The 14900-nt window shown below is 37.2% G+C and overlaps 1 protein-coding gene across 1 annotated transcript in view; it reads left to right on the top strand.

Annotated features, from left to right (window-relative positions):
• Window positions 1–14900, top strand: part of LOC149804765 (uncharacterized) — a 67519-nt gene that overhangs the window by 31230 nt on the left and 21389 nt on the right. The window contains exons 2-7 of the mRNA XM_089944149.1: window positions 1508–1547; window positions 2171–2275; window positions 10776–10902; window positions 12790–12916; window positions 13795–13956; window positions 14275–14326. Coding sequence (XP_089800275.1) covers window positions 1508–1547; window positions 2171–2275; window positions 10776–10902; window positions 12790–12916; window positions 13795–13956; window positions 14275–14326 — 613 coding nt within the window. The remainder of the gene's footprint in view (window positions 1–1507; window positions 1548–2170; window positions 2276–10775; window positions 10903–12789; window positions 12917–13794; window positions 13957–14274; window positions 14327–14900) is intronic.

The raw sequence follows: 14900 nt of genomic DNA, 5'->3' as shown, positions 1-14900 counted from the left end.
AATTGGAACAATAAGTCAAGAGATCATTGTCACTGAGTATGAGCATATCATATCCATCTAACTACATTGGTTGCTTCTGTATCTGCCAGTCTTTTACCTTGCACCCATCATCTACACTCAAAGTACTGTTAGGTACAAATTTGTCAGTGCATAATGTTGACAGATCGGAGCAAGTTGTTGATTATCAGACATAGTGTTCCCATAGATACAGGCAAGATGATGGTTACCATGACATTGTGTGCTGACATATCAAGGCAATATGCTGATTGCCACACAGTCCATGCCAGGCCTGTGCAACATCCTACAGGGCATGGGCTGGGTAAGTGATTTTTAAAGCCATACCCTATGATGAAAATTAACATAAATTCAGGTCACAGGCCATATTTTGTCCTCCCTGGTTTATGCTGTTTACTTTGAATCATATATTCAGTGTCCAGTACCTTGTGCGATCTACGGGCACAGTATATGATGGCAACAAGTATATTGCCCTGATCTGCAGGCACACTATGTAATAACAGACATCATCTTGCCTTAATATATGTTGACACTATAGAATGGCAACTAGCATCTTGCCTGATCCATGGGCACACTGTGCGACTGCAGCCAAGATCTTTTCAAGATCTGTGGGCATTTGTGTTCACAGATGCCTGCTTATATGTTCCAGGCCTGATATTTTGATTTAGTGTCAAACCTGATTTCTCACATCATGTTGTATATACTGTATATATTGTACATAACAGCTAGAAGGCCTCAAGGTAGATTAGTTCTGTAACCAACTGAGTTACCTTCTCTGAATAAAATCTTTATTATTATTATTATTATTATTACACATTGCAGTGGCAATTAACATCTTGTCCAGATCTCCGGACATACTATGCAATGGCAGCTGGCATCTTGCTTTGGTCTGTGGGTACACTATGCAATAGCAGTGAGTATCACGTCTTAAAATCTGTGAACATGGTGTTTGCATGTATTATGGCAAGATACTTGCTGCTGTTGCAACCACCATTTTGCCTTGGTTGATAGGCACATTATGTGACTGCAGCCAACATATTTCCAAGCTCTGTGTGCACACTATGCAATGGCAATTAACATCTTGCCCAGATCTGTGGGCACACTATGCATCTTGCTTGGATCTGTGGCATCCAGCATCTTGCCTTAATATATGGGATCACTGCAGTGACCACCAGGATCATGCCATGATCAGAGGATAATGGCAATCTTCTTGTCTTGGTCAGTGGGCACACTATTTGACTGCAGCCAACATCTTGCCTTGGTCAGTGGGCACACTATGTGACTGCTGCCAACATCTTGCCAAGATCTGAGGGCACACTTTGATGACAGATCTTAGTCTGTTGTGTTAAGTGTTGATTGCATAACATACAGAATGAAATAAATAACTTTAAATAAAATAGTTAACCTCTCATGTTTTATCTTTGTTAGCAGCATGTATAATCACTGGCTTTGACTGTGATGGTCTAACATGTTTGATCTGTTCTTTCTTCAGGATTATGGAAAAAACTTGCTGAGAAACAACAATGCCCTGAGTAAGTCATCTACACACGGACCTCTCTACTTTATATGCATGACTTTTTATGCCTCACCATGGCGGCAAATGACGTACAGTAGTGTTACCGTATCCTCAATCTGTTTGTCCATCTGACCTTCCCAACTTGGTTACTTTTGCATTTATATAGATTTTCAAGCACTATTGTGAGGCATTTGTGTTATATTACCATATTTCTAGTTTATTTCTATTTATCTTTTCTTCGATTTGTGTGTTTGAATATGCAAAAGATTTTGTATCATATTTCTGTATTTTAAATCTCAACAGCTTCATGTCCATTTTGTCTTATAATACACACAGTATTTTTAACCCTTGATGAAAATCACATACAGTGCTGATGTCATCAAAATGAAGATAGATAAGAAAGAGGGCATTATTCATCATTCTCACATCTAGAGAAATTTCTTTTACTTAAGTTATTTCAACAATAATTGTAATATTTAGCAAGGGAAGATGATTCTTCCCAAAAATGTTTGTGGAGCCAACTAGAAAGTGATTGATGACTGAGTTCTCATGAAAGATGTTTGGAAAAATATCACAAAATTATGTTTCAGAAAATATTGATCCACATGGTCTTCATGAGTTTGTTCTGTATTTGTACAGAGGGTCTGGAGCACTGGGAGATTTTGGAACAAGGGGGAGATGGATTCCAGGTGGAGGAATCCCCTCAAGGGAGCAAGCCTCTTTCTGATTTAATAAAACACAAACGTAAGTCACTTCTGCAAACACAAGTGTATATCACCAGCTTCCTATAACACAAAGTCTCCTGTTATTTCAAATACAGCAGTTCAGTGACTTCACAACACACAAGTATAGATCACATATTTCTCCAAACACAAGAATAATTAACCGAATGATTTCACAAAACACATAAGTGAATGAACTGATTTGGTGACTTTACAAAACACAAGTGAACTGACAATAATTAAAGTAACAAATTCATGAAACACAAGAATGAGTCAACAGTACTAGACAATAATCAAGGCAATTAAAAACAAGAGTGAATTTTTATCTTGATTAGTTTGTTCTTAACTCATAAAAACTTGTTTGCACTGTGCATCACCATCCTTTACAGCAAGAAGTTATTTGAGAAAAAAAAGCATCTAATAATTTAGAAACGTTTTTAGATTGGTTTTTTGAGGATTCAGGAGTTGTGATTAATATTTGTGGCAATGAAATCCAGTCTTTGGTTGTTTTGGGGGAAAAGGTAAATTTGTAACTATCAGTTTGTGTGTATGGTATCACGTAAGTATATTCATGTTGATTTCTAATGGTTCATTTGGTTTCCATGGTTCATTTGGTTTCCATGACCCACTACCATGCTTACCATCCTAGTTTATTATTTTCATTTTGTAATATCCTAGTATACTGCTTGGTTTGATTGATCTGAAACATACAGTCATCTGCACAGAGGCAAATTTCAGAGTCAACCATTAAAAAGGGTCTATCCAGTGTACAGTTTTGCTCGCAATTCCATAATGAAATAGTTTACTTTTTAACAATTTGTAGGGACATGTCAGAAGCTTATCTGAAGTCTTCAAACATGTATACTTGGTTCCCTTTATCTAAATGTTTAGCCTAATCATCAGTAACACAGCACAGCAGTGTAATTTCCAGAAGACGTGATGTTTATCAGCTATGATAGCATAGTAATCCAAATGCCTCTTGAATTTCAAACAGGCTCAAGTACTTTGCAAAGAACAATGTAATTAAGAGTGAGCAGTAATTATTGGCCATTTTGCAAACACCTCTTTTGAACCAATCCTTTGGAATGTTACAAGTATCAAAATATTGCTGAAAGAGAGCCAATTCAAGAGTGTGTGTGTGTGTGTGTGTGTGTGTGTGTGTGTGTGTGTGTATTTTGGATTTTTAACATAGCTTTAAACAAATTTCAGTCATATCGTTACGATGTCAGGAGAGTGTCAGTTTATAGTGATGTCTAGCACTGGGGCATCATGTCGCAGCCATGTAGCATGATGTCCCACCCAGTCACATTATCCTGACACCAGGCCGACCATCACCTCTGTCTGCATGGGTTCAAGACTCAGATTCAGCCAATGTAGGTATGTGAGAAAGCTTGCCAGTAGCTTATCGTGGGTCAGTGGTTCTTTCCAGAGTTTTCCCAGGTTCTTCCTCCACCATTTATGCTGGCCACCATGTATAGCCTATCTTGTTCTGAAAAATGGTGTTAAACCCTATAACAACATCAACAACAACCAGGCCGACCAGTCATAACACTAACCTCTTAATGCTGAATGCCTAACAAGACAGCTGTTAATACAATTTTTATAAGTCTTTGGTATGACTCGGCTTGGGTTCGAACCCATGACCTCCCACATCCGAGGCAGAGGCTCTGACCACTAGGCCACCTCAGTGGTCACCAACTCAAATGGTACTTCTTATTTATTTTTGGACAGGTATCATCCAGGCCACAAGCTTTGGATGGGTATCATCCAGACCACATGCTTTGGATGGGTATCATCCAGACCACATGCTTTGGATGGGTATCATCCAGACCACAAGCTTTGGATGGGTATCATCCATACCACATGCTTTGGATGGGTATCATCCAGACCACATGCTTTGGATGGGTATCATCCAGACCACAAGCTTTGGATGGATATAATCCAGACCACAAGACAAGCTTTAGATGGGTATCATCCAGAACACAAGCTTTGGATGGTTATCATCCAGACCACATGCTTTGGATGGGTGTCATCCAGACCACAAGCTTTGGATGGGTATCATCCAGATCACATGCTTTGGATGGGTATCATCCAGACCATGAGCTTTAGATGGGTATAATCCAGACCACAAGCTTTGGATGGGTATCATCCAGACCATAAACTTTCGATGGGTATCATCCAGACCATAAACTTTCGATGGGTATTATCCAGACCATAAGCTTTAGATGGGTATCATCTAGACCACATGCTTTGGATGGGTATCATCCAGACTACAAGCTTTGGATGGGTATCATCCAGACCATGAGCTTTAGATGGGTATCATCCAGACCACAAGCTCTGGATGGGTATCATCCAGACCACAAGCTTTGGATGGGTATCATACAGACCACAAGCTTTAGATGGGTATCATCCAGACCACAAGCTTTGGATGGGTATCATACAGACCACAAGCTTTAGATGGGTATCATCCAGACCACAAGCTTTGGATGGGTATCATACAGACCACAAGCTTTAGATGGGTATCATACAGACCACAAGCTTTGGATGGGTATCATACAGACCACCATAAACTTTCGATGGGTATTATCCAGACCATAAGCTTTAGATGGGTATCATCTAGACCACATGCTTTGGATGGGTATCATCCAGACTACAAGCTTTGGATGGATATCATCCAGACCATGAGCTTTAGATGGGTATCATCCAGACCACAAGCTCTGGATGGGTATCATCCAGACCACAAGCTTTGGATGGGTATCATACAGACCACAAGCTTTGGATGGGTATCATCCAGACCATGAGCTTTAGATGGGTATCATCCAGACCATAAGCTCTGGATGGGTATCATCCAGACCACAAGCTTTGGATGGGTATCATACAGACCACAAGCTTTAGATGGGTATCATCCAGACCACAAGCTTTAGATGGGTATCATCCAGATCATAAGCTTTAGATGGGTATCATCCAGACCACAAGCTTTGGATGGGTCATGTAGCAACGTCTGAACTCCTAAACACATTACTACTGTATTATCCATTTTTGTACTTTTGGGCAGTTACATCGCTAGGCTAACTCAATGAAGTGCCTAAATAGACTGCAGAATTGTGTGTTCAATGTTTCAGTTTCTCAGTATCTGTTTCTATTAATTTGGTATTGGTCTTAACTGGAGGAATGTCCTGTGAGTTTTTTTTGTCGGTGTGTTGAACCTCATAAATCTAGGTTCCATTTCCTCTTAATGTTTTATGATTTCTATGAATTATTAACATTTAGATTGGTAGCAACTTGGGATTGACCCATAAATCAATAACGATGTAGAAATCTTATTGTTCTTTTTTTTTTAAAAAACTTCTTTACTGTGTCTTTTAAATCAATCCATGATAAAACTTTACTGAATGAAATATACTTTTTATCTATAGTTGGTATTATTGATACTTCTTTTACTAAGGCCTTGATAACCAAGTGAAAATTGTGTCCAGATAAAGTATGAATAAATAGCAGAATTGATTTGGTATATTTATAATTTAAATTGCACCTTAAACATGCAGGATTTCAGTCTTTTGTATTATCTCTTACTTAATAGTTGACAACAACGCAGCCTGCATTGTCGTTGTTGTCAGTTATGGAGCCTGTTAACGAGTCCTGACATGCTTTCTCCATTTCAGATATATGACACATATTGTTGGATTTATAATGCTTATATTCCTTGTTAGTGCATACTCATTATTCCCACTATGAAAACAAAGTCATATGGACAGCATTCTTTTGCATACAAGGGCCCAGCAACGTGGAATGAATTGCCCACTGAACTTAGACACAAAGACACAGTGATCCCATTCAAGAGTGCTCTCAAAACTCACTTATTTTGACTGCAAGAACATACTTAAAGACCTAATAATGTTTCCTACCTTAAATATTTTCAGCATGTTTTTTATTGTTTTCTAATTTCATGGTGTTTGTTTTTGTAATCATATCATTATATGTTTTTTTGTCTTATAGTTGTTTAATGCTGTAAAGCGCGTAGAGCTTCTAAAGTTTAGGGGCTATACAAAGTCCTCATTATTATCATTATTATTGTATTAGAAACATCATTTTTCATTGGTTAATTTGCTTGCGCATGAGCAGAAGGGTGAAAGTTGAAGTTTTTTTTTTTTTTTGCTTAATGGACCCATCATTTTCGTATGGAGACCACTCTTTATTCCAAATGCCCACCTTATCCTAGTTTTTGCAAAGGTTCATCTGTCTGTGTGCAGTTCAGACCAGTCTGCCTTAGATCAGAGGCCAAAAGGTCTAAAATCCGGACACAAAATCGGATTCCAACCACAATCAGATTTTGGGTGGGAAAAAAATGGGTTAAAAAAATTAGGTTTTTCCCTCTGTATTTTGTAGTGCAACTAGAACGTCCAGATCATTTGATATCATTGTAGAGCTATATCTGTAATACCACCCACTTTGGTGTATCTTAAATGACCTTCATGCTGCAGAGTTCGGAATTAGGGTACAGCCCCATCACACCTACAAGTGGGATTGGGGCTGAATGAGTTAAATCATTAAAAGCATAAATAAATAATAAAAAGTCAGCATACCACATACCTGAGGGAATGCCCCTTAAGTGAGTGAAGTGATGTGAAGCAATTGGTGCATGTGTATTTAGAGTATATCTCACAACATCATTATATTTAAATTCACTATGAAGAGAATACAAACTCATTGTGCTGGGAATAGAAATTCACTATGCAGTTCACTTATAAATCTGGTTTAGCAACAAAAAAGAAAATAATGGCCTGGAACACAAATCGATAAACTTATTGTATACAACAGAATACAGTCCAAGTTACATAATTTGTCTTTTCTTTCTTGGCAACAGTAGCAGAACAAGTTTCCAACCTGGATCTGATCAAATTATCTCGTGCAATAGAAGACAGGAATGCTTCTGAAGGTCACCTTTATTAATGACATATTTATTTTCAAATATTATAAACATAAGTTATTCAGTAAATTCAATAATTATGCAGTTTTAGACACCAATACAGAATGACACCAAGTTGTTTATTTAGACATTTTACACTCATCTGCCATAGATAACCTTGACATTGGTCTTGTTTATCAGTCCTCTAGTTAATACATGCATCTGCCAGTTTTGTCTGGAGATAAGCACATGCTGTATAAAATAAGATATATATATAGGACATTATGATGATAATGTACATGTCATTTATATACATTAGTTATCTTATACAAATAAATTTATTTACTTGACACAAAACCTTAATCAGATGGCGGCGTCCTGTCTTGACGGATATGTCCTTGATAAAAAATTTTAGTCATTTATCTCAGCTAGAGATTTTAACAACCAGTTGAAAATCAATCTTCATAGAAAATAATAACAGTATTAGCAACTGATTGAAATTACATGATTGGTATAATACCTAGTTATGTAAACCAAATTTTCACAGAGAAAAGTTGGGCTTCTGCCAAAAAATTTTGCTTACATAATTGAATTCCACCTTAGTACCCACAGTTACCTGCATAAAAGCAGAAAAAAATACCTGGCCAGAAATCGAAATAATATCACCAACGTATTATAAAATGCATGACAGAATCTCGTTCATTAAAAAAATACACACCACAGAAGGACGACAGAGCATGACACATGACCTAGAGTTTGGAAGTTTTTAAAGAAAATAGATTGCATACTGCTGAAGCATGATAAAGCATGACACATAATCCCATGTATACAAAACCATTTAACATTTTTCTTAGCAGAAAGATGAAATGATATTTACAAATGAGATGCAACCTCAACCTGTGAGGGGCATGTGGTTTCTTGTCTATGTACTTCCCATGGGGAGATGCTTTAGGAATTAAGTTGGCCATTTGCAAAACTTGTTGATAAAATATATCTTTTTACTAATCTATCAAATATCGCCATCTTTAACCAGTCTTTAACTCATGACTGGAAAGAATATCAATCAATCATAAAATTTATTTAATAAACACAGGACATTAATTTAAAAACTTTTTTAATTAAATCCCTAATGACAATAAAATCTATTTATACTGAGAACAATGTTTAAGTGATCTTTACAGCAATCATAAAAGTCCAGTTGCTTTCACAAATAATCATCGCTGAGGCAAATCAAACTGGATTGGCAAAACAAGGACACACACACACACACAGAGGCTAAAAAACATGATAACATTAAAGGGAGATGATATACAAGTTTTTAGGAAACTATACAGTTCACTGAAAGAAAGAAATTTGATAACCTTAAGATCAAGGAATTATTGGAGAATGAAAATATTGATTAACGTTACACTTATTCAGACAAAATATGTCTGTGGTGGAAAGGTTTAATTGAACTCTTAGGAAAAGAATGTGATAGTATCTTACTGAAAATGAAACCAGAAAATGGGTAAATATATAATGAAACATTATTGGTGGATATATATGATCATATCACAGATTAATAGACATGTTGCCACTGAAGCCACTGAACATAGTGACAGCTCACATGAAGGGCTGAACTTATCTGGCTATCCTACAACATAAGCCTGTGGAGCATTCAACTACAGAAAGTCAGAATCTCAAAATAAAAGTCTATTTTTGCTATTTGTCCGATTTCACAAAAAAGATAAAGCATAAACGATTATGCAACTAAACCTCTATCACAGCAGTTTTTAGCATCTTTGGGCAGCTCACCCAGGTTAGGTTTATGGTGTTAGCCTAACGACCCATCAACTACTAAAAACTGCTTGGGCAGGAAATTTAAAATTATTATGGTTGATCTCAGTGACCCACTTAGAACAGCATAGTGACCCAGTTTGGGGTTGCAACCCATGGGTTAAGAACCACTGATCTAACACAAAAGACATAATGCCAGAAAGGGATTCTGGATTCCATTGTTAAATTTAAAGAAAATACCAGAATCAGCTATAGGTTCCTTTTAGTGTATATTATGGTAAGGGAGTAATGTATTTATCTGCGCATAGCATGCAGGAAACTCTCATTGAACAATGTTATAGTAAGGGAGTAATGTATATATATATGTGCATAGCATGCAGGAAACTCATTGAACAATGTTATAGTAAGGGAGTAATGTATTTATAGTGCATTTAGCATGCAGGAAACTCACTGAAAAATGCTATAGTATGGAAGTAATGTATTTATCTGTGTATAGCATGTAGGAAACTCACTGAAAAGTGCTATACTAAGGGAGTAATGTATTTATCTGTGCATAACATGCAGGAAACTCACTGAATAGCATTTATCTGGATCTACCATTAACAAAAATGTCAGCAAAAATGGCCAAAACGTTCAGCAGAATGATCATGGCCAAGACTGTCAGCAGAATGACCATGCCAAGACTGTCAGCAGAATGATCATAGCCAAGACTGTCAGCAGAATGATCATGACCAAGACTGTCAGCAGAATGACCATGTCAAGACTGTCAGCAGAATGATCATGACCAAAACTGTCAGCAGAATGATCATGGCCAAAACTGTCAGCAGAATGACCATGCCAAGACTGTCAGCAGAATGATCATGGCCAAGACTGTCAGCAGAATGATCATGGCCAAGACTGTCAGCAGAATGATCATGGCCAAAACTGTCAGCAGAATGATCATGGCCAAGACTGTCAGCAGAATGATCATGGCCAAGACTGTCAGCAGAATGACCATGCCAAGACTGTCAGCAGAATGATCATGGCCAAGACTGTCAGCAGAATGATCATGGCCAAAACTGTCAACAGAATGATCATGGCCAAGACTGTCAGCAGAATGACCATGCCAAGACTGTCAGCAGAATGATCATGGCCAAAACTGTCAGCAGAATGATCATGGCTAAGACTGTCAACAGAATGGTCATGTCAACACCACTGTCAACAGAATGGTCATGGCCAACACTGTTCACATGAATCATAAGATCAAAACAGTGTATACTGTAGACCATGATCTGCTTATTAAATTTGCAATAACAGTTCTTGGTCTATGCTTCAGTGTTCAGTTTTGGTACTAAAATGCATTAAAGACTACGCCATACAGATGGCAACTAACCTCTTTTTAACAAAACATATTTCATCCATTTTTAATGCCTCTAAATTAAGTGCTTTGGCACTTTCAGCAACTCAAAGCACATCTTTCATCAAACCAATGTAAAAACTTTAGCATCAGACTTTGATCTGACAAACCTGACTGATTTCTGTTTAAATTCGTTGTTTTCATTGAACTAAGTTTAGGTCACTGTAATTTTCATTATGAAAGGAATGTTAGGTTCAGGTAGACAGGAGGATATTATTGTGAATCTGTCAGTTTTATGGGCAGAGACTTAAATTCATTGGTACTTTTATATGTGTAAACACCACTTCCTGATGAAAGACTTCAGGGCAAAGACAGTGAGTACTAAAATTCATGGTAACTTTAGAAGCATTAAAATCCTATAAATTTGCTGCCCCACTTTTACAAGTGAATTTAATATATCCTGAATGTTATGCAGAATGCGTCACACTGTTTTTTCTATGTCAGGCGAGGGTTGCTGCTGGGCCACTTCTCATGAGTTGTGTGAGAAGAGGCAGATTGTCGACTTGAAAGATGCAGGCTATGATGATAATCTGATGGATGAAAAGAAACCACCAATCAGGGTCCGTGAATGGTAGGTGTTGTTAGTATTAATCAATTGATACATATTTTAGTTAATTCGCTACCATAATAATAAGTTCCCAGCATGCAGTGCAAAAAGACAGGGATGTTAAGATTCAAATCATGTGGTCCGAATCTTGAGAGAGTGTCAGTTTCAGTGTGTGAATTGTTTGAAATCTTGGGAACAGAATATCAGCTATTTACTCAGCTGATTTTTGCAGAATTACAGAAGTAAGTGCAGTGTTCTGTCGGTTGAGACATTTCACTTATGATAGGCCACCCACTGCTTAGATTATTCACCAAAATGTATAAATTGCCAGTTTTTTCCACTTATAAGGAACATCCCTTTTTAAAAGGCCACTTATTCATTACAGAAGGGGTGGCTTAATGAAGGGATTTTATGTATGCTAGAATTTTCAGAAATAAACAATGACTCATCCAGAAGTTCATTATATACTCATAGTTTGTACTGGCAGTTTCCTTATGATGCAAAGCACATCATGACTGGGTGTATTGATTATGACAGGTTGAAGGACTGGTATGGCTGGCAAAGTATTTTCTTTTGATGAGTACACTTTTGAATATATCTGTAGGTGTATTTTAATGACACATATAGTTTCTAGAATTACTTTATTTGTCTGACCCTTTTCTCAAAACACATTGCCCAACAACTGGAGCCTAAAAGTTTTCTATGAACTGGTATAACACTAAAAATGGGTGTAGATTGTGTTTTTGTTTTGCTTGTCTGTCAACCAACAAATACCATGTTCAGAAAGACTGCGCATTGTCTGTAAACAATACCCATATGGATAGGTGCGTTGTCTATAGACACTGTCAGGGATATGGGGTGTGCTGCATGAATGTTTGTACTGCATGTTTGACATAAATTGCCAGATAGGACTGGGGTGTTGTTATTGAAAAGTGCAGAGTATTACATGACTGTAGTTGTTTTATGTTGTTGGTTACAGTGACTGACCTGATTGTTTATTGCTCTATTCATAAGGGTAGTTCTTGATATGCCAGTATGTATGTTATCTGTTGACAGCTGTCAGTCTTAACTTTATCTTTTTGCTACTGATGGTTACATTGCTGACACAACTGTTTATGTGTTTTCTGTTGAGAATTTCATTACTTGACAGAACTCAAGTGTTTTCCAGTAACAGTTAAAATTCCAGGCATGACCTTGAGAATGTTCCTGTAACAGTTAAAATTCCAGGCCAAACCCTGAGCATGTTCATGTAGCAGTTAAAATTCCAGGAATAACCTTGAGTATGTTCCTGTTACAGTTAAAATTACAGGCAAAACCTTGAGAATGTTCCTGAAGCAGTTAAAATTCCAGGCAAAACCTTGAGCATGTTCCCGTAACAGTTAAAATTACAGGCAAAACCTTGAGAATGTTCCTGAAGCAGTTAAAATTCCAGGCAAAACCTTGAGCATGTTCCTGTAACAGTTAAAATGCAATGCATGACCTTGAATATGTTTGTGGTAAACATCAAAGGCATCAAGAATGCAAATGTGCTTTCTATGCTAGAAGTGAGTGTTTTCTTGCAACATGTGTAGTGGTGACTTGACTGTGAGTATGTTATCTTCAGTAGAGTCCAGTGCTGAAATGATTATGTGTTTTCCATTGATACACACTGTGCCTGACATGACTATGGACATGTTATCTTGAGTCGAGTCCAGTGCTGATGTGATTATGTGTTTTCTATTGATACACACTATGCCTGACATGACTATGGACATGTTATCTTGAGTTGAGTCCAATGCGGATGTGATTATGTGTTTTCCATTGACACATACTGTGCCTGACATGACTATGGACATGTTTCCCTCGACAAATACAGTACTTGACATTTTTGGAGGTGTGTTTGTCGACATCAGGTGTGCTTCTGTTGTACAGGTATTGTGCCCGTAATGACTGTGGATGTGAGTACCATGTTTGTGTCAGACTGTTGAATGCAGAGAAGGAGGAGTTGGACAAGTGGGAATTTACTGACACTAAGGAGGCTGGATCAGACTGGATAAAGGTAGGTATGTTGTTTTATTCCTCAGACAGGGAGATCCAAGAGGAAGAGATAGTGGCATCAATCAGTCAGTATGTTCATACAGCTATTTGTATGTGCATGAGGTGGTTTCCTCATATGAACGTGTTTGCTGTGCTCTTTTTTTAAATAAATTTTGTATATAACCTCATAGTTGAATAGCCCCAAGTAAGGAATTCTATCATTCAAGTCAAAACATTAAAGATCAGAGTGCTGGGATTTTCATTTTGATTTCCAGAAAATAAATCAAATGTTTTGCACCTCATTCACAACATAAATATTTTGCTCTCATTGGAAACTGCTCCCTACTGGTTTAGAGGTTCAGAGGTTTTTGCCCTTATTGGTAACAGCTTCTTACTGGTTTAGAGGTTTTTGTCCTCAGTGGTAACAGCTTCCTACTGGTTTTAGAGGCTCAGAGGATTTTGCCCTCATTGATAACAGCTTCCTACTGGTTTAGAGGTTGAGAGGTTTTTGCCCTCATTAGTAACAGCTTTCTACTGGTTTAGAGATTCAGAAGTTCAAGATGAATTCAACTCATTGTAATAATGTATCTCAAATAACGACTGTGGTCATATTGGAGAATCTCCTACTCTGTGATGTGTACTTTGAAAGATTGCAAAATAAACAGCATGTAGTAGAATTTGGTATTTCATCAGCATACACTAATAATATATGCACTGGATTCAATAGGTACAGTTTTGACAAGTTGAGGTAAGGTTAAAAAAGAAAATAGATAAGGAAATAATAAGAAGAATGTTAAGAACGTGGATTGAGTTGTCATCCTTTTATGTAAAGGCAAGCTGTATTATCTTTTTGATTGTTAAGCATCCATTACAGCATTTAAAAATAATATTATTATGCAGGTAAAGAAGATATTCAAGGATTATCCCCCTGGTGTCCGCTATATTGAATTTAGGCATGGTGGCAAGGACACAAAATGCTGGGCAGGACATTTTGGAGTCAAACTGGCAATGCCAGGGGTCTTTGTTGATGCAAAGAAGAACAGCAGCTCTCGAGGAAAAAGGGTGAGAATTAGATTTCAGAATCAGTATTTGCTGAGAAATGCAGTCTATCCAGTAGAATAGAAAATGCATGAAATATCTTTTATGATAAGCTATAACAAGTACTTTTATCCTTAATAAATTCATTCCAATTTTTTTTTTTCAAATTTATCATGTGACAGCAGTAAAACTAGATCAAGAGTAAAGGAAGTAAAATCAAATGCTGCCTCCAAAATGATGAAAGTCACATGTTTAAAAATGAAATTGTTTTTATTTCTTGAGTGAGATGATGAAAGTTACATGGAAGTTACATGTTTAAAAACGTAAATGTTTGCTTTGCAGAGTGCAGGTGGAAAGTCTGACAGAAATTTAATTAAAAACACCTGTGCCTGTGGTAAGTGTTTTCAGTCTGTACATCTCAAAGTATGTTGTATATGCTGGTTGATTGTAGGCAATGGAACTTTTGTGTTCTGTTTCCTCAAATGACTTTTGCATGCCAATAAAGACAAATTACAGATGATAAATGCCTTAAAATAGTTTGAATCTTTCATATGATATTTGAAGGTTGCATGTTTCTGCCCAAGTACACCACTCCCTCGATAACTCGCGCACATCGGGGTCCAGAAACATCGACTGCACTATAAGCGAGGGGCGAGTTATCGAGGGACCTATAAAATAAGCCCAAAACCAATAAAGTGATTGACGACATAACGGAAAAATAAGGGGGGGGGGTAGGCAGATTATACTGTTGAATACTCACTTTATAATCGTTCTGAGATTATCTGTTAATAAATATCTCTTCATAACGGTGTACTTTATTATTTTCTCATAGGACAACATTAAAAATTTCAGGATAAATTACAGTATATTGAGGCGATCATCGAAAACATTATTCACGTGGTTTCCGTTCGCTGAACATGTGTACCACTTCACACATTATGTACTACGTCACTAAGTTTTATGTTGAA

Source organism: Sinohyriopsis cumingii, chromosome 2, assembly GCF_028554795.1.
Source record: "Sinohyriopsis cumingii isolate HCF-2022 chromosome 2, ASM2855479v2, whole genome shotgun sequence".
In the NCBI taxonomy this organism is placed as follows: domain Eukaryota; kingdom Metazoa; phylum Mollusca; class Bivalvia; order Unionida; family Unionidae; genus Sinohyriopsis; species Sinohyriopsis cumingii.
Note: the sequence above shows the minus strand (reverse complement) of the source record. Positions and strands in the feature narration are given on the sequence as shown.